The 19,802-nt window shown below is 46.3% G+C and overlaps 1 protein-coding gene across 5 annotated transcripts in view; it reads left to right on the forward strand.

Annotated features, from left to right (window-relative positions):
- Window positions 1–19,802, forward strand: part of grid2 (glutamate receptor, ionotropic, delta 2) — a 252,938-nt gene that overhangs the window by 150,755 nt on the left and 82,381 nt on the right. For all 5 annotated transcript variants that reach the window (XR_013130528.1, XM_077003597.1, XM_077003596.1 and 2 more), the window contains exons 4-6: window positions 3,471–3,676; window positions 14,423–14,476; window positions 17,949–18,122. Coding sequence is in view for 4 of the 5 variants with exons in the window: in XM_077003597.1 (XP_076859712.1) it covers window positions 3,471–3,676; window positions 14,423–14,476; window positions 17,949–18,122 (434 nt within the window). In the remaining variant the exon portion in view is untranslated. The remainder of the gene's footprint in view (window positions 1–3,470; window positions 3,677–14,422; window positions 14,477–17,948; window positions 18,123–19,802) is intronic.

Here is a 19,802-nt window from a genome sequence, read left to right on the forward strand (position 1 = left end):
ATCACAGGTTGATCTGTAATGTGTTGAATATGAGGATGTACACATACATTCGTCAAGCCACTTTTTATTACCTCATAAAAGTGGTATGATAAAAATTAGGTATTAATCACATGTAGCCAACTGAAGGATATGGTTAAATTAGCACGCACAATGTCTAAAATTAAGGTTTCCATGCTTAACAAATGAAGAGATGAAACAGATAAGAGTAAATCAAATTTATTCCCCCTTCATGGATATAATTAGCAATGATTCAGGCGGTTGGCCCCATTATCCTGCCGTCAGAGCCCCCTGGCCTCCATGACCTGTGCTGCTCCACAACTCACATTATATTTATCCGTGGGTATTGGATAAATAACGGAGAGGCTGGATCTGGTGAAGGGAGTGACGCGAGGCGTCTCTGAGCTCTTAATGTAGTGGCGGTACCCGGATATGAGCCTTTGATCGGCCTCTTTGGATTCCGTCCGCGAGCCTCTTCTCTGGGTGCTTCTCAATCCCCAGCCAAGCGCTGGAACTGAATTTAGAGTCGCGATTTAGATTCGTGGCAGTTACTATGTATCATGTCAGAGATCCGATGCACAGTAATCAGTGTTGTCAAACTAGGAGGTGGGGGGAGTTTGTTTGTTGTTGAAGCAGTTGGAAGTATTCGGCGGAAAACATGAATTTTTGTATTGATTATATGCATATTTTCAGCAGGAACCTTCTGCGTAGGAGGTTAATGTTGATAATTTAGCTAAGAATATGTAATTAAGATTATAGTAAAATGGCCCAGACATGATGTTTTACATACCATTACATATTAATTTGTGGAATTACAGAATACCGTGCCATCTGTTACTACGAAGGTGTTATCTCTCGAGAGGGACAAACACAGTGCATATGTGTCACTGCAAGAAGAAAAGCCCAAGTTGGCAAAATATGACGTCTTTTTATTTCATCGTTACAGTGAGTTTACACACACTGCACTCAATTAGGCCAACATTTGCTTAACGAGCTAGCAACCGTTTAATTATTGAAGTGATGTGTGAAAACTTTTCCGAGCCGAGCTCCCCGAACCCATCCTGCTGTACAGAGCCACAGCTGGAGGCCTACGACAGCCGCTAATGATAATGGAGATGCTAAACTTGATTATAATTACATGTGTGTTTTTTGATAGATGAAAGAGCCTGCCATTTGTGTGTTAGCGCAATGCCTCGTGCCTGGTTTTATTAATCAGTCACTCACCATCATAATGTCGATGGCTACATCCGTGGCTCGTGCGTTTAGAGAGCCACAGAGCTTTATAAGCAGCGCTCACACAGGGATAGTCGCTGCTCTTACACGTTCTGTCCTAACGCCACCTTGTAGTTTAACAGCCGAGTTTAACAGAGCCGCTTAACGACCCGCGTACTGGATCGACGATCAGAGGCATCCAGGTGGGGGGGGGGGGGGGGTGCCTTCAGAGTTGTTGTCTGCCCAGTGCTCTGTTCTGCTCGTTGGCTAGGGAGCACTCCCACAGAGCCGTGGCTTTAGATCCGACCAGCACGCAGATGGAGGCACCGCTGCTGGACGGCGCCAAGCTAGGCCACTTGTCCTCGTTGTTTCCTTTTTAACCGTGTCCAGGAACAGAAGCCCAGCAGGGACACTAACCTTGTTAATTAACCCAAGAGGGAAAACTCTCATTCTCTCTCACCCCACACCCCTTACACACCCCACCACAGCGATGTTCCTAATGGTGGAAACGTTTTATGTATTTTTTGAAAGTTTCTTCTGATGTCCATGTCAGAATAGCATCAAGGCATTTTTTCAGCTTCTCTGTAGTAGTAAACCTGAGGCAGCAAACCTCCATATTACTTTGTGTTGTTTGCTCTGAATGTGACAAACTGACCTTACCAAAAGAGTAAAATTTATCCTTGGAGATTTAAACTTCTGAGAGTAGTTCCTTAGCTGCTATGTTCTTTCTTGGAAGATTTTTCTGTGTGCTAGTAGGTTGCTAACATGAGAGGAAAAAACAAATAGCTACAAACCCTAAAACCCCTGAACTCAATTTTACTAGAAGTCTGATTTACTGAGTGATTATAGTAAACATATTGGAAAATACAGGAAAAGAGTTGATCCTGAAGCAACAAAGGAAAACTTTTCAGAATACAATGACATTTGTACAGCATCAAAACACTACTCATTAGGTCTATAGCACCCATTGATGTTGTAGCCCCTTCAGTTGAAACGTAGAACAATGATGGTTTCACTACAGATCCTCATGAATACCCATGAAGGCTGACACTGACATTGGCACAAGGCAGTGACACACATCTCCCTTTGAAGTGATCAAACCTCTACAATACAGCTGTAATCTGCCCTCTGCTTGCATTATACATACGTTTATGCTCCGCGTCCTTTCATGTGTCGTCTTCAAAAAACATGAGCCCCACGTGCGGTCTTCGCTCAGAGTCCCTTTGAAAAGTGTTACGTTCGGTCTCCGCGTCTGGAGGCCCCGGCCACCTCCTCTCCCTCGCTGCTGCACGCCGGCTCGTGGACCCCGACCCGTCCGCTTACCCGTCTCCGCCAGAGTCCCACGTCACCTGCCGCGCTGATACGGGTCTGATGTAAAATGTAAAAAATTGATGCAGGATGGGGCTCTGATACGGGTCTGATGCAGGACGGGGCTCTGATATGGGTCTGATGCAGGACGGGGCTCTGATATGGGTCTGATGCAGGACAGGGCTCTGATATGGGTCTGATGCAGGACGGGGCTCTGATATGGGTCTGATGTAGGACGGGGCTCTGATACGGGTCTGATGCAGGATGGATGGACTCTGATACGGGTCTGATGCAGGATGGGGCTCTGATATGGGTCTGATGCAGGACAGGGCTCTGATACGGGTCTGATGCAGGATGGGGCTCTGATACGGGTCTGATATGGGTCTGATGCAGGATGGATGGACTCTGATACGGGTCTGATGCAGGATGGGGCTCTGATACGGGTCTGATGCAGGATGGGCTCTGATACGGGTCTGATGCAGGACGGGGCTCTGATACGTGTCTGATGCAGAATGGGCTCTGATACGGGTCTGATGCTGGACGGGGCTCTCCACACAGAAGGACGAGTGCAGTTGGTGTGTCTCTTGATTTGGGAAGATTCGTGTTTCATTTAGCCCATCTGTGAGACATTCACTCCAGCTTGCCTACAGCAGTTACAAATGCATCTTTTTCTCTTTCCTTCCTTCTTTTTCACTTCCTCTCCCACTCTTTCCTCTATTTTGCATTATATTTCTCTTTCTTTCTGTCTCTCTCTTTTTCCTCTTACTCTTTCTGCATGTCATTAATACAAATGCTAATGTTCACTTAAACACCACAGTTTTCAGGCCCATGTTTCAGGCTGAAGGGGGGTGTTTGAGATTGCACTGATGATTGGGAATATGTGCCTGCTCCCTGCAAATGATGGTTAACCAAAGGCTTGTTTATCTGCGCTGATGTTGTCTCTGGCTTTGCAGATATACGGGGAATCGAGGACTTCCTGGACAAGTCGTCCCAGCAGGGGATGGATGTGTCCCTTCAGAAGGTGGAGTCCAATATTAACATGATGATCACCGGAATGTTCCGCACCATGCGGGTGGAGGAGCTACACCGCTACAGGGACACGCTGAGACGAGCGGTCCTCTTCATGAGCCCTGCAAGCGCCAAGGCCTTCATCACGGAGGTGCAACATGTGCGCACACACACACACACACACACACACACACACACACACACACACACACACACACACACACACACACACACACACACACAAACACACACACACACACACACACACACACACACACACACACACAAACACACACACACACACACACACACACACACACACACACACACACATACATCAGAGCTATAGGCGTATATGTTCTTCCCCAAGTTGCCGCGTAGCCACAATAATACAAGTGCTCGCTGCAAAGTTTCTCAGTTGGCTGGAACGGTGAGGGGCAGCGGACAGTGTTTACTGTTACTGAGAAATCCTGCTTTATGAAGGACCCTCAGATTTAATGCTGAGGTTTTGTAATAATCTTACGTCTGTTGTTATAGCAGTGAAGTCATTTCCCTATGAAGATATTAAAAGTATACAGTATTCATTTTAGTTGCTTTGTTAGTTTTGCTCGCAGAATCACATTGTTCACTGAAATGAGCAAGTCAGTCATTTTAATTGAAACGTGTCTTGTCCGTGTTCGGATTGCCAGTATATGTAAAGAAGGCATTTAATGGCTTTCCTTTCTGTGATAGCTCTTTCCGGGAATTTAACCATGCAGCATTGCTTAATCTCACATGCTTTTCTCATTCTCTTTTAATTAAAAATCTCCCGTGAAAAGCAATCAAAATCCAATTCAGCCGCAGTGCAGAACAGGACCGCCATCGTCCCCTGTCCCTCCCGCCATCGTCCGCCGTCCCTCCCGCCATCGTCCGCCGTCCCTCCCGCCATCATCTGCCGTCCCTGGATATGGATCCTGGGCGTCTCCTCAGCTCTCCGGGGCGAGGCCTGGGGGGGCCAGGGGGGCCCAGGAGGGGCCCGGTGTTTTCCGTCCCTCCTGCTGGGAGACAGGGTTTACCTCAAGGACCTGTTGTCTCTCTTTAAACGCCCTGCTGTGTAATTGCGTCGGGAGATGTGTCTCCAGGCGGGCGCCGTGAGCCATCAGGCCCGTGCAGGCGCCGTTAACGGCTCCCGAGCGCGCTTCTCACCCCCGTGCCGGGGCGCGGGGTTACGGAGGGAGCACGTCGCGCTGTTTGTAAACGGCGCCGCATGCGCTAAACGCGTGAAGACGGATGACGGAGCAGCGGCGGCGTCCCCCGCAGCCGTCGCGTCCCCCCCGCAGCCGTCGGGCCCGCGCCACACGCCGCGCTTCAAGTCTGGGCTTCAGCCGCCACAGCGGGGGGCCATTAAACATCTGCTCGCACAAGCTGTACCAACGTGCACGTCGTTTCTCTGGCCCGCGCCTTCTAATTCCAGCCATGTCCATGTGGGAACATTCCCATAAAACCCGGCTTATCATATGCCTGTTTTGGCTTATTCGGGTCCTCTGATTGGCTGCTGATGTAGACTTTATGGCTAATGAGGGACGCTTTCTTTAAGGAGCCTATCAGGAGGTGTTGGCAGCCAGCCTCTCTAAGGCTCCATTGTTTGTTTGTCCATATGATGTTGTTGGGGCAGAGGCACTGCTGTTCTTCAAAGACACTATATTTGCTTAGAGCTTATCTGGGCTATTGCATTTAGTCATAATTGTGCTACAGGCTGTGGCGATTGCAAATTGCTTTATGAAGCATACACTGCTTCCTCCCATAATGCTGAGCAGTGAAGGAAAAATAAAGAACTGCAGTGTGTTTTTTTAGCGCTCAAGTCATTCTTCCTATTTTTTATACAATATTTTGAGAAACATTGTCAAACACAATTTGAGATTTTCTATATACCCCATCCAGAACCATTATGCACCTGTATAATAATATGTTTTGATCAAACATCCTGTAAACAGGGCCATGAAGAATTATGTCTTTGTTAATTTTTCAGCCACAGTTCTTCTTTTGTGAAGCACTGAATCACATCCATTAAGCAGGCATTCATTCCAGAGGTATTACATTTAGAAAATGTAGTGGGTTTCTTGGACCCTGTCCAATGCTGACCAGAAGAGAAACTACTCTTGTATCTGCTATAAAGCTCTGCGTTCAGACCTTGCTTGACACCTCATGGGCGTCGTGCCCGGTCGTCAGGACGGTCACAGGCATGACAGGTGGACGGTAGGGCCCGGGGGTGGAACGGCGGGGGAATGTTTGGGGTGGGGGGGTGTTTTGGGGGCATCACGCACTTTGATGCATCACCCTTAGCTGACAGATGCCACTGTAGACGACTGGAGCTCGGGACGGGGCCAGGAACCTTTGTGTCCGCTCAGAGCTTGTCTGGCCACGTGGTCTGTTCCCTTTGAGACGACATGGGTTTGGCAAAGATCCCACCACACCGCAGCTCTGAAGTGCTGGTGCAAAGCCTGGCCAGAACTGATGGATCTCTCCTAGTCCTGGAACGCTGCCTTCTCAGACACATGAGCAGGAAATTGCTTGCTTCTTTCGGGTGGGGTATTGAGAAATTCTGGCCGCTGTGTCGTATCTGGCCATGATCTGTATATGAAGCGTAGACTCTCCTGTAATAGAATGTGTGTAGTCACCGGGCCCTTGACCCGTTGGCTTTTCTTTTGCGTCTGCTCCGGTGCTACATCTAAATCTCCCCAGCACAAAGTCTGTTGTTTTTTATGTTTGTTTTAAGGTGGCTGTCTCTGTCTCTACCTCTGGAAGTGCCACAATGGATCCGCCTCACACATCCACATCGGGGCATGATTCAGCACCTGTGGCCCCTGACACCATGCCTGGTCACTTTGGCGGGAGAGAGAGAGAGAGAGAGAGAGAGAGAGAGAGAGAGAGAGAGAGAGAGAGAGAGAGAGAGAGAGAGAGAGAGAGAGAGAGAGAGAGAGAGAGAGAGAGAGAGAGAGGATCAGCTGGACCTTGCTTGTCTCTGTTTGAGTTTGTGCTGTTAGAAGTGCAGACGATCAGGTTATTTTGCACGCCCTTATAACCTGCCTGGAACAGGAAGTAGAACTAGGAAGTAGAATTAGCTGTGGAGTCCATCATTCAGAAAGCTCAAACACAGAGGAATAAAGCCAATCTGCTTGAACTACAGGGTAACCCAGAGTCCTAGCATGGACAATCTGATCCCAGGAAGAGGAGGTAAATACATGAGCGACAGAGGATGATATATATTTTTTACTTTTTCTTTGCAAGAAGGTTTACACCCTGAATACTAACTGAAGATTAAGGATATTGGCTTCATGCTGATACACTCACCTGATACTGACCCATGTGGAAGAATTTTTTTCCCATGTGATTTTATATTTCCTTCACCAGTGCTGGAGGTGGGGCCAAACCCACCACTTTTTGAACTACATTACTATCAGTGGTCGAAGGGAGGGAACTCTTGATTCACCGTGAGAACTGAACCTCCATCTTAGCACTCTTGTTGGCTATGGCACGGTAGTGAATGCTATATGAGGCCATCTTGGACAATCAACTATTGTTTATGATAAAAACATCATCAGACATGTCAATTTCTGTTGTTGGTAGATCTTCAAATTGAAAAAAATAAAATCAGATAGGAGGCCATTTATGTTATAATGCTGTGTTCAGGTGGCCTTCTGGAATCAAGGATCTAATAATGTCTGGGAAGTTGAATAGGAGCAGGCTGTGTGTGGTTCTAGCCTGTCATCAAGCTAAAAACACCATACTCATAAGTGATAGCAACCTTGCAGTTCCCTTTGAAATGAAAGGCTTGTAAAGGGAGACCGAGCTTACGTTCTGTTTCTTTTCACCAGGCATTTGGGAGGATACAAAAACGAGACATCATGCATATAAAATAATGAAACATTTTTAAAGCTCTGCATTTAATATGTGCAGTTTTCAAACAGGCATATCTTCCTCAATTCCACCCTAAAGCTGGTGTAAGCGATTTATTTTAGGAACACTGCAGCTACACTGTCTTTACACCTGATTGCTATCAATAAAATTGTTGCTCCGAGAAAAAAAAATTATCTCTGTGACATGTCCTGTCCTCTGTAATCGGTGACTAAAAATTGCACCACGGTTCAGCTGTATTAAAGGAGAAGTTTCGGAAGTTTCGGAAGTTCTGACTGTCGATTATTTGGCGTGTGCACAGCTCATAGAAGGGCAGGCAGAGCGCTAAGCGCGCATGTGTGTGGAGGGAGAAGCTTTTGGAGAAAGGGTTTGATGGAGGGCGTGGGATTGAAGGAAGGAGGTGGAATCCGTCTGTAGCTAAATCTGGCCGAGGTTAGCAAGAACTGTAAAATCGATTACAGCAGCTTTAACGCAGTAGACATTCATGTTCCTTTCCAAGGACCAAAATGTTGCCCGTTATTTTGTTGAAAGCTTTGCAGTCAGCAAACGGCAAGGTCCCCTTTTTCCGAATATGCCTTTTCTGCCTGCCGTAATTTCCCCTTAATTCCCCTACTGTGAAAAGAACATCCAGCTCCAGCTACGAGAGCAGAGGGACTTGCGTGGGTTGCCGAGCGTTAGCACCTGGTTCCTCGTGCCTATACCAAAGCCCAGCAGCGGAGATGAGACCCAGAGACCCGGAGGACCAGCTGATGTGTCAGCCATTTGTCCCGTGGAGAGCCACCATGGATGTCGCAGCTAGCGAGATGGATTATTTACAACCGTCGCACTGCCATCGCCCGCCACGTCCTCCCGAGCCAGTCCAAATATTACATGGCCAATTACACCCTGCCAGGCAGTTTCACATCTCAATCAAATTATCCCTACATTGTGTTTAATTTCAGCCCCGAAGACCACGGCCATTTTATATGGATGTGTGGAGATGATACATGGCCCTGGTAGTCCTGTCGGACGGGCAAGCGGGCGAACATAAAGCCGTCTGCAGAAAATGGATAATACAACCGACAACTGCTTTCTAGATTAAAGTGCAATGAGAGGCGAAGAATGAAATTACCCCACTGCATTTCTCTTTTAATTTTTTGACTTCCTCTCTAATTCATGTACTTCACTTAAATAGGATGTCTACTAGGAGAGATGGATTGCATGTGAAATTGTAATAGTCTGCAGTCGGGAGGCGAGGAAGTGAAGAGCTCTCCGCATTGCAAATGCATTAATTTCTGGTTTACTCGAATCTCGGTGAAGCCTCGTCTCTTAAAATAGCCCCGCGGTCCTGAAGTCCTGCGCGCTGATTTTGACTGGGACTGCACGTGGAGTCTCGAGGGCACTTAAGGGCGTGGGGAGTTGGTGCATGTCTGAATCATAACAGGTGCTTACAAATCAAAGGCTATTCAAATCAGATGGAAATGTCCTCGCACTCAGGCACCCTCCAAGCTACGGGAGAAATTCCTTTCAGAGCTGCATGTACTGTACTTACGGCTCCCAACAGCCAGGTCTTCTACTCTCATCAGGACCAACATCATCAGGTTTATTGCGCTTATAGAAGTGCATTATCAATCCTCTGCATTACAGTTTTTATTGACTTTTCATGAATTAATTTTGTACAGTATTTTAAAATATATATTTCTTCACCATCTAAGATTTGTTCATCATAACAGCAAGGACCGTTCTTTTTTTCTGGGGAAATTGAAAATAAATAAATTTATCGAACACGTCATTAAATTTGCTTAACTTAATTATTAGAAATCGACACAAAATTGCCATTTTTCATTGTACTGTTTCATTTTAAAGTTTACTTTGTGCCTTCCATAACATACGTGTATGTCAGCAGTTTCATTTGTGTAGCAAATTTGGGAAGTCACATTGAATGTACTTTGGCCGGTGCAGCATTCGTTCTGGGAGGCTTTAGTGCATCTGTGCGAGTTCTTTATTTATTTCTTTATGAATGTGGGAGCTCTGCAGCATGATGAATGGTGACGGAGCCGTGGCATGCACTGATAAGCTTACGGTGGGCGGATTACGCCTATAATCCCCTTTCACCCCAGCATATTACACACTCACAGACACTCCGGAAGGGGTCAAGCAGTAGGTGGGGTCCTCAGCTCAGCTAGCGGTGCCCTGTGGCGGGAGCTGGAGATGTGGACCGGCCCGTCTCGTGGCGCGGGGTGGTGTGGATGGATCCCTTCGGACCACGGACTGCTCGGTTGTCCTGCGTTTTCGGGTACAGGGAGGTGGAGAGGGGATGGTGGGGTGGGTTTGGGGGACTGGGTGGTGGGGGGGGGGGGGTAGGATTAGGATGATAGCTGCCTAATCATGATCTGTGAGTGAGAAATGGTGTTGGACGTTGGGGTTGCCATAGTTGAGCAAAGGTCAGTCGCGTATTTCACTGGTAGATAATCTCAGGCTTTGACATGAACATCATTACAGGCCACTGGAACAAAATGCTTTCATAAGATGTTTTTGGAATATAATTGGGAAACGAGCCAGACCATCAGACCTCAGCGACATTTCTACTTCTTGTGCTTGGTATACGAGTTTGGAGAGTTGGGGAGAATTTGCATCCTCGTTTTCCGTCGCAGTGCCTCTAGTGGCAGGGAGGCTGTTGGTTAACTACAGTTGATTCATTTCCATAATGAAGCAAAGTTCTGGAGATGACAGTATGCCAGTGGAAGAATCTCACTAAAGGTAGACTTGATGTATCAGCCAGAATCTCTGCAAAAAAGATCTGGTGCACCGTGGCTCGGTTCATCCAGTGGAACGCTACAGGTCAACTCCTGATTGCCTGTTTTGTTTGTTTGTGTGAGCTGTGTAGGAATCGGGTTTCTGCTGGGGTTTGCCCTATACCCAGAGTGCTGCTCCATTCTGGGTAATGGGCTTACAAAAGCACTTAATACATTTAAATATGGGCCTAATTAAACAGCACTGCAGGCTGATCTAAAATGTTAGTAGAATCCAAGCAGAATAAAGCCCTTGCTCCCTTTAGTTCATCTTAGTTTAGAATAATGTGCTGATATGTGTATTGTATGATACTGTGTCATGGTTTGATATGATAATGACTTTGCAGATTTCTAGATAGAGCACCAATGGTTGCAGTTTAGTTATTCGTCTTACAGTAAATTGATGTTAAATGATCTCTTTGAGGTCAAGAATGTATCTTTTGCATCATGAAGGTGAACCTGTAAGCCCCTGGGTACCTGCTACTATTACAAGGGATTGCTGAGCAGGGCAACTTAGCTCTGATGTGTGTGTGTTCGTGTATGATTGCATGTGGGTGGGGGTATGCGCGTATGAATTTGTGCATGTCCATGATACGCCAGAAGATGTTTGCGCGATGATGGCGTTGCAAAGGAAGCGCACCGTGGAGACCCCTGGCACGGCGCCGTGGTGACCGGTGTCCTCCCAACGGACTCCACCAAGCGCTGGAAATAAACACCATGGAAGCGGCACGGAGAACGAGCATGGCTGACATTAAGGCAAAATGGCAAATGTGACACAACGGTAGTTATGATGTATTACGAGCACTCTTGCACGAGCAGGTGTGAGCTAAACACATGGCTTATGGGGGAGGAGGTGGCGAAGAGGAGCAGGATCAATCGTGCCGTAAAATTATATCTCACAATAAAGCAAAAATGGCAGAGCTGGGATGGGCGTTGTATTACCATGAGTTTGGTCCTTCAGCGTTTTCCGTTAATGAAACATGTGTTTGTGATGGTCTTGTATCGTGATGGTCTTGTGGTACTTCTCACGGCATGCTTGTGGCAGGGAACAAAGTGTTATTCAACATCTGGCCTGTAAGGTGCAACCTTTCAGTTTAAAACTTTCAAGCGAGATTTTGTGAAGTCTGGATGTTCTACGATCTGTTTGGTTTGCTTGGTCTTGGTTCTAGTTGCTTTGTTTAGCTTTACTGTGGTAAATCGTACCACGGTATGTAATTTGGGATTCTCTGTGGGCTTTTCTCCCCACAAAATCCACTCATTGTCTTTAACCCAGCATGGTTCTTCTCGCCTCAAATGTGACACAAGCTGTATTGTGAAAACTGAAGATTCGCTCAAGAAATGTAAAATGGAGGTTTTGATGTCTGTGGTCTAGAGTTCTCGGTTTTCACTGTAAAGATGTCCAGTCCATTTAGATTTGATGAAGAAAGCAATGTCAAGGTGCTTCAGTAGATCACTAGAGTTCACAACATTCATGGGCCAGCGATGTGAGCCGATCATCCTTATTTTAGCTGGAGTACGTACCACCGTGAAGTTAATTATACCCACTTGCGTTCCCATGGTCCTACTTGGCCCTTTGAAGTCCATTTCCAGTAGTTGAATAGTATCTTCAGTGTTGAATGTTGATGGCAAAGTAGTAGAATTTCACTTATCAGACTCCGTTTAGTGTGTTAGGAGAGAAAGAAATCTTGTTTCGAGTGGTTGTATATTATCTCAGAGAGACAGTGTCATGCAATGTCAGAGTGCATAATTAATTCAGATTATCACTGAATGTTGCTCACCATAATGAATACTCACCATCTTCTCCTGTGCTTTAGAAGCCCAGACAGGTGGAAAATGTGGTATAATAACAATAATCACCAGTCTTCAAAAGAACCATCTCAAAGGACATTGCTTTCAACATGTAATTTACACATCTCATTGTACTTTGCATGAAGCAAGACTAAGTTCATTCTTTGAAGATCTTAGGTCCACAACATATGTGGATTTTTGAGAAGAGGTCAGGCAAACATACCTGAAAGACAAAAAAAGAGACAACACATCTGGTTTTGGTGATCATCTGCCTGGTGGATTTATTCCTCACTGAGTTTTTACATTCATGGAACTGGAGTTCTTCCTCCACCTGCTGCTCTGGGTCGACATCTTATTGAGTTCTTAGAAGTCGGTAAACCTCTCCAAGTTGCAGAATTCCCAAAGCAGCTGTCTACAATGGAGACAGAGGCACTTGACAGCAATAGGCAATGAGTAGGAGTCTCCAGGTGATTACAAGACTTTGACCTAGCAAGTAGACAGCTTCATCTGAAGCTCCCTGTCACTCAGGGGGAGAAAAGAGCTTTAGGCCTTGGTTGACTTTGAATCTGACGCGCAGTCATTACACCGATTCTTATTGGCCCCTAAACAGACCACTAGTTGGCACTGTTGTTTTCAGTGACGTTTGTGTGTATGTGTGTGTGTGTGTGTTGGGGAGGGTGGGGTTTAAGAGGGGATGTCTGGGGAATGTTCTCTACTGATTTGAGAGCACTGGAGACAGGTCTGTTCATTGTGATTCTGCCCTAGAGACTCGTTGTGGTTTGTCGCAGGACTATTGTTTCCTACAACCTGCATGCTACGCCAAACTTGAGCTTCACGACTCCTCTGGGTCCACTGCATGTTCGGTGCCAGAATCGATAACTTTCTCCCTGACCATCGACCTAAAGTGTCCACACACACACACACACACACACACACACACACACACATACACATACACACACACACACACACACACACACACACACACATACACACACACCACACACCACACACACACACACACACACACACACACACACACACACACACACACAGTCTCTTTAAGCAGCTGAGATAAGGCAGATAAACCGTGGGCCTTGCCTTTGCTTCCATTCCAGTGGTTTGCTTTATGCGCTGGTGATCTGTTCGCTAGTCCCATGTTTATGATCTTCTGGTTCCTCACGAGGTAGACGCAGCCGCAGCTTCAGGTCCTACAGCTGGTTAGGAGCTGTAGCTCCAATTTAATGGAAACATCTGGACGCACAGAAGTTGCCTGGTGAGAGATTGGGTGTGAATGTAAAAAAAGAGGCTAAGCTATAGACTGCGGCGTTCACACACACACACACACACACACACACACACACACACACACACACACACACACACACGCGCGTGCGCACACACACACACACACACACACACACACACACACACACACACACACACACAAAGACACTAGGCAGGCAGTGAAGCATTAACCTCAGCCAGCTTCTCTGTGCTGTTTGCACCACTACCCACACACCTCTCACGCAGCACCCCAGCCAAGGATTGTTATCATAACCCTGCCAAGCATAAAATATCTAAGTCTTACGCATGTAGCAGCAGCAGCATCAAAAAAAAAAAAAGGTCACTTGATATTTGGCTCCATCTGTTGTTTATTTTCCAGGGTCCTCTGGTAATGCATTTTACACAGTGGGGGAACTCCTCTCCTGAAGCCAGAACTGTTATGGCTGTTCAATGCCTGAAATACTGTAATTTAACATATGTACTATAGCACATAGTACACAACGGGCAGCTTTTTTTTGCCGGCCTTTCAGCCAGTGCTCTGTGAAGGGGGAGAAGACGGGGGGGCCTTCCGCCCCGCCCGGTCCGGCAGACCTGTGCTCACGTGCCCTCTGACGCGATGCTTTATGCCGCTTGTCTCGGCTGTAATTATGAAGTTTTATTAGGTCTTTGTGGAAGATTAAAACACTATTAGCGCTGCACCAGCCATCATGCTCTCCAGCTGTTGCCTTTGTTTATGAGAGAAGTGTTTTACGACACCCGCTTTTAGTCACCTACACAATTATGGCTAATGGAACTCAGAGCTGACGCGGGGTAGGCGGGAGACGCACCGGTACGCTCACGCTCACGTGGACGTAGGCGTGAGACGCAGGGAGATGGAGAGGAAGACGTGAGTGCAAATGACCCGACCGGCCACATTAATGGATGGTGTAGACATCTGAAGATTAGTCTTGAGCGCTCTGAGGCAGGCAGCAGGGAAAGTAAACACACATTGAATCTGCAAAGCAATATGTATTCTCACATGAATTACAGTTTTTTTTTTTCATTTTGTAGCTGAAACCCAATCTTGTGTGTGTGTGTGTGTGTGTGTGTGTGTGTGTGTGTGTGTGTGTGTGTGTGTGTGTGTGTGTGTGATATGTTTGATTCTCTCTTTCTCCCAGGTGGTAGAAACCAACCTGGTAGCTTTCGATTGCCATTGGATCATCATTAACGAGGTGAGTCACTTACATTTACTGCATGATGTTAAATCATAGAATACCGTATTACAAAATTTATATTTAATTTCAGGTTGAAACACATGTACTGATACCTTTTGTTACAAAGGTCTGTTCCATATCCATATGTAAAAAAGAACACTTTTTAAATATTCTTACACTTGGTAGGCAAATAAAGACAATTGTACTCTGGTTCAAATTAAGACTGGAGCACCAGGTCAAATTTCATTTCATTTGCCACAAATTTTGATCTGCTGACAATAAGAGGTTTTTTTACACAGTGTTCATTTGGCAAACATAAATTGCAGAAAGGATTTGGGGTTTAAGGGTGAGTTCCCCTGGCTATATGTTCACTGTTTTAAGGTAAAGGTTATTCATCTTACCAGGATTAGTGAAGAAAATTGCAGATAGTGAAGATAGTGAAGGTTTTTTTTACATATCTAAGTAATACCCTGTTATAGTCTGATTTACTTTTAAACTCAAGATATCTTAATATGTTCAATAAAAGTGCACTCTAACTCTAACATTACACATGCTGCGATAATGTTAAAATGCATGCATTCTCTGCCTATGCTTTGTTATTTCCAATGATCTGGGGTCAGCCATTGCAAAATCTAGGATGGCCCTCTGGAGTCCACATGTGCGGTTCAGCATGCCTGCTTTAGATCACGATCATCTCCCTAATGAGCTGGGGAGCTCAGTCATATGCAATGGAGCAGTGGACTGACTGATCTCCGCAGTGCCCTGCAGGACCAGATCTGAGTGTTGACACTGAATCACTCTCATCCCTCCAATCACCCACCCAAACTCCTCTGTTTTCACTTGTTCCAAGGCTTAATTGAATGTTTTTCTCACCCTGCTAGTTTCAGAGGGACATGATAGGGCCTATGAATAACACTCTCATGTCTTTTGGTGTGTTAGGTTTCCATTGAATTGGAAGGTTAGACCCCACCCAGACTAGAATGCAGTTAAAGAACTCCAGGTCTGTTTCACACAGATCAGACTTATCAGATATCTGTGAGTAATAGTGATTATAAGGACCAGACACTAAGCATTATTGACCCAGATGGTAGGCGTATGGCCCTTCTGAAGTCTCTCAAAAGCATGTACTGCAGAAATGAACTGGATTACAGAAATGATTAAAGAAAATAACTGGAATGACAGGTAGATTGGGGCATAACGGCAACCCGCTTTGGTTGCATAGGACACCTAAATTGTAAGGCCCTCGGGCAGGGCACTCTGGGACCTACATTCTCCTAACCTAGGACCTCGTGATAATGTGAATGAAGAAAGTTCAATGCGCTTGTGAAAGATCTTATGTAGTGGTTGTAGTGTTGCTGAGACAGTGGTGTTCAGTCTAGGAGGGACGTTCACTTGTTAAGACACTAATGTCTCTGGCCATGGTGGTTTGACTAATGTTCCTTCATTTTTCTCCAGTCTCTGTAAAATTGAGAATTTGATATTGGAACATTTAGTTCTCCCAAATAAATTTGACCATGTTAAGTCAGGCACAGAGCTATCAAAACTTTTAGAACATTGATACAATTTTCTTTCTACATTTGAATAACTTGTGACCTAATTTTCATGGGTAATACTAGACACTGATTTATAGGGAAATGAGAACAGATTATTCCAGGAGTCACTATCCATGCTGAACTGTGGCTGGCCGTGGCGTGGTGCTCCGGGCCTGTGGTATATGTCATATTGCACTTCGCCTCATAACTGAGCCTACAGTCTGAAACATAGTGATGACACACATCTACATTAGCCCAAATGGTGCTGCTGGTAGTAGTTATGTTCCTCTCAAACCATCTGCTAGGGTCCATAGGAGTAAAAACTACAGTAATATTAAGCATTCCTTAAATCCCAAAAAGTAAGATGTTATGTATATTTGTGAGGAATATATTATCAAGTGCACATTACTAAATGTGTATAACTACAGTCTGGGTCTATGTATTATTAGTTTTTTCATATTTTAACATGTCAAAGTAATGGCATAATTGTCAAGAGCCCTGTAAATTTTGGACGTATGAATCTAAAAGTTACACAACCCACACTGGCCACTGTCAGTAGTGAAATTTTACATCCAAAGATGGATGACTTTATTTTCGCCGTGACTACTTCCATTGCTCACAGTTGGCCTGCCTTGACAGCAGTCTAACAGGAGGGGAATTAAACAAGGCCTTGCCAAAACCCTAACCCTAAACTAGGACATAAACCTTCAGGCTTCTATTTGTGTCATTCTGATTTAGCTTCACTAATTAAACATCAAGTGCCTTTTGAGTTCATCAGCTAGGAGTAAAAAAATAAAAAAAATTAATTGGGCCAAGGCGTTTGTGAGTGTGTGTGAGCGTTTGTGAGTGTGTGTGCCATCGGCCGTAGTCTTAGGTTGATTTGACCATTGGGAGGGACACGTCCCCTGTCTTACGCGCTAGCCTGACGCTCATTGCTGTTCATAAAAGGTTAATTAACAGCTGTCATAATGTGTCTTCCTGTCAAAGAACAGCCGGCATCTGGTACACAGGTTCAGGCTCCACCCATGAGACACAAATGCGGCAGAACTCTGCTGTGGAGACTCTGCAGTGAAGGAAAACCGTCCTCCGTACCACATGCGCTTTTACACGGCAGCTCAATAACACCGACCTGATTTATGGAAGCCCGTCATGAGGCATGACGACGCTGCAGGTGAGGAGCACCAGGGAGGAGCATCAGCCGTTGGAGGGCGGGGTCTGCTGACCCCAGAGTGCACCTCCGCTGAGGGGACGTGCCCAATCCACTCCCGTCTCTTCCGCCCCGCCCCGCCCCTCCCCTGTTCCGCCTGACAGCGCAAAGTGTGGCCCCTGGATAAAATTAGCACCGTTTGGTAGGTCGTGGAAGGACGAGGCGGCTGAGTCCCGTTCCCCCTCCGTCCTCGCTGCCTCGTGACTCCCCTCACCTCCCCCCCTCTCCGCTGCCGTCCAGGGGATACGCGTCACACCACTGCCCGTTATAAATAGGTGGGCTACTTCGGTTGAGGTATAAATAACCGAGCCATTTTGCAAAAGCGGTTGGAATGGCCTGTCCTTAGGCTGAGGAGAGAAGGAGGATGGTGACCTTTATGGCGAAGGAAAGTGGTTCATAGCTTGCACACGAGAGAGTTGTTGTGTACGTGGGGGAAGCAGTTATTCGAGGGCGGAGGAGGGATGTTGGCTCTCGGAGGTGTTCGGGGAGTTTAGTGGAGGGTGAACATGTGCCAACAACATCAGGACGTGTGACATAATTATCCGAGTCACACTGATTTAATAGTGTCCAAAGACTTTTTCCCCTATTTGATGCATTTCTGTGCCAATTCCTCTGACCTCTTTTCATGTTCTGTCTTTCCTGTGTTTCATCATTTGTCCCGCAACGACCCCCTCACCCCCCCCCCCCCCCCCCCAACCACCACCCTCCCACCCCACCTTCACCCCACCTTCACCCCACCTTCACCATACAGGAGATCTCTGACCTGGACTTACATGAGTTGGTGATGAAGTCTATTGGCCGTTTGACTCTGATCAGACAGACCTTTCCTCTTCCCCACAACGCCAGCCAGCGCTGCGTCCGTAACAACCACCGCATCAACAACTCCCTCTGCGACCCGAAAGACCCCAAGGCCCAGACGCTGGAGGTAATCCACCCCCCCCCAATCCCCTGTTAACAAAACCATCCTCCTAACCACACCTGTCCTCTTAACCACACCCTCTTTATAACCACACCCTCCTTATAACCACATCTGTCCCCTTATCCACACCCTCCTTATAACCACACCTGTCCTGTTAACCACACCCTCCTTATGACCACACCTGTCCTGTTAACCACACCCTCCTTATAACCACACCTGTCCTCTTAACTACACCCTCCTTATGACCACACATGTCCTCTTAACCACACCCTCCTTATAACCACACCTGTCCTCTTAACTACACCCTCCTTATGACCACACCTGTCCTGTTAACCACACCCTCCTTATAACCACACCTGTCCTGTTAACCACACCCTCCTTATAACCACACCTGTCCTCTTAACTACACCCTCCTTATGACCACACCTGTCCCCTTATCCACACCCTCCTTATAACCACACCTGTCCTCTTAACTACACCCTCCTTATGACCACACCTGTCCTGTTAACCACACCCTCCTTATAACCACACCTGTCCTCTTAACCACACCCTCCTTATGACCACACGTCCACTTAACCACACCCTCCTTATAACCACACCTGTCCTCTTAACCACACCCTCCTTATAACCACACCTGTCCTGTTAACCACACCCTCCTTATAACCACACCTGTCCTCTTAACTACACCCTCCTTTTGACCACACATGTCCTCTTAACCACACCCTCCTTATAACCACACCTGTCCTTTCAACCACACCCTCCTTATAACCACACCTGTCCTTTCAACCACACCCTCCTTATAACCGCACCTGTCCTCTTAACCACACCCTCCTTATAACCACACCTGTCCTTTTAACCACACCCTCCTTATAACCGCACCTGTCCTTTTAACCACACCCTCCTTATAACCGCACCTGTCCTTTTAACCACACCCTCCTTATAACTGCATCCTCCCTTCTTAACCACGCCCATCCTTACACCTTTCATAGTCAGACTGGGAAATATGCAAATATTTCAGACTTGGGCTTGTATCAGACTTTATGTGTGTCCCGTGGTTGTAATGGTTGCATGATAATCTAATATGCAGATAATATAAAAAAGATTGTATTAAACAGTATTCTAAGTGTACACCAATAACTATATGTAGTAAATGTAATAAACTATATGCAGTATATGTAGCAAACAAGTCTTTGTTTTTTTGTTGACTGTATATCCAAAATAAATGTGCATTTAGTAGGCTGATAAAGATAATCAAATGCCCCCTACACTGCAGGCCTGTCCTACACTCACTATATTACTCTGATCTTGCTTCCATTTACCCGATATTATTAAGTATAGCATGAGAATGTCAGATATCATCTTTTCAGAACGCCTGTGTGCATGCATGTCAGATGTCAGCGTGTGTGTGTGTGTGTGTGTGTGTGTGTGTGTGTGTGTGTGGCGATGGATCAGGCCATTAGAGCAATGCAGAGTGCTGCGTTTAGTCCAGGCTTGTTCAGCAGTGTGGAGGGAGAGCGGCTCACTGATCAGCAGTGTGGACCAGGAGAAGGCCAATTTCACACGGCTCTGGAGCGCATCATCATCTCTCTCTCTCCCTCCCTCCTTCTCTCTCTCTCTCCCTCCCTCCTTCAACTTCTCTCTATCTACATCTCTCTAAACTCACCCCTCTCTCTCTGACTCTCTCTA

The sequence above is a fragment of the Brachyhypopomus gauderio genome, chromosome 4 (assembly GCF_052324685.1).
Source record: "Brachyhypopomus gauderio isolate BG-103 chromosome 4, BGAUD_0.2, whole genome shotgun sequence".
Classification (NCBI taxonomy): domain Eukaryota; kingdom Metazoa; phylum Chordata; class Actinopteri; order Gymnotiformes; family Hypopomidae; genus Brachyhypopomus; species Brachyhypopomus gauderio.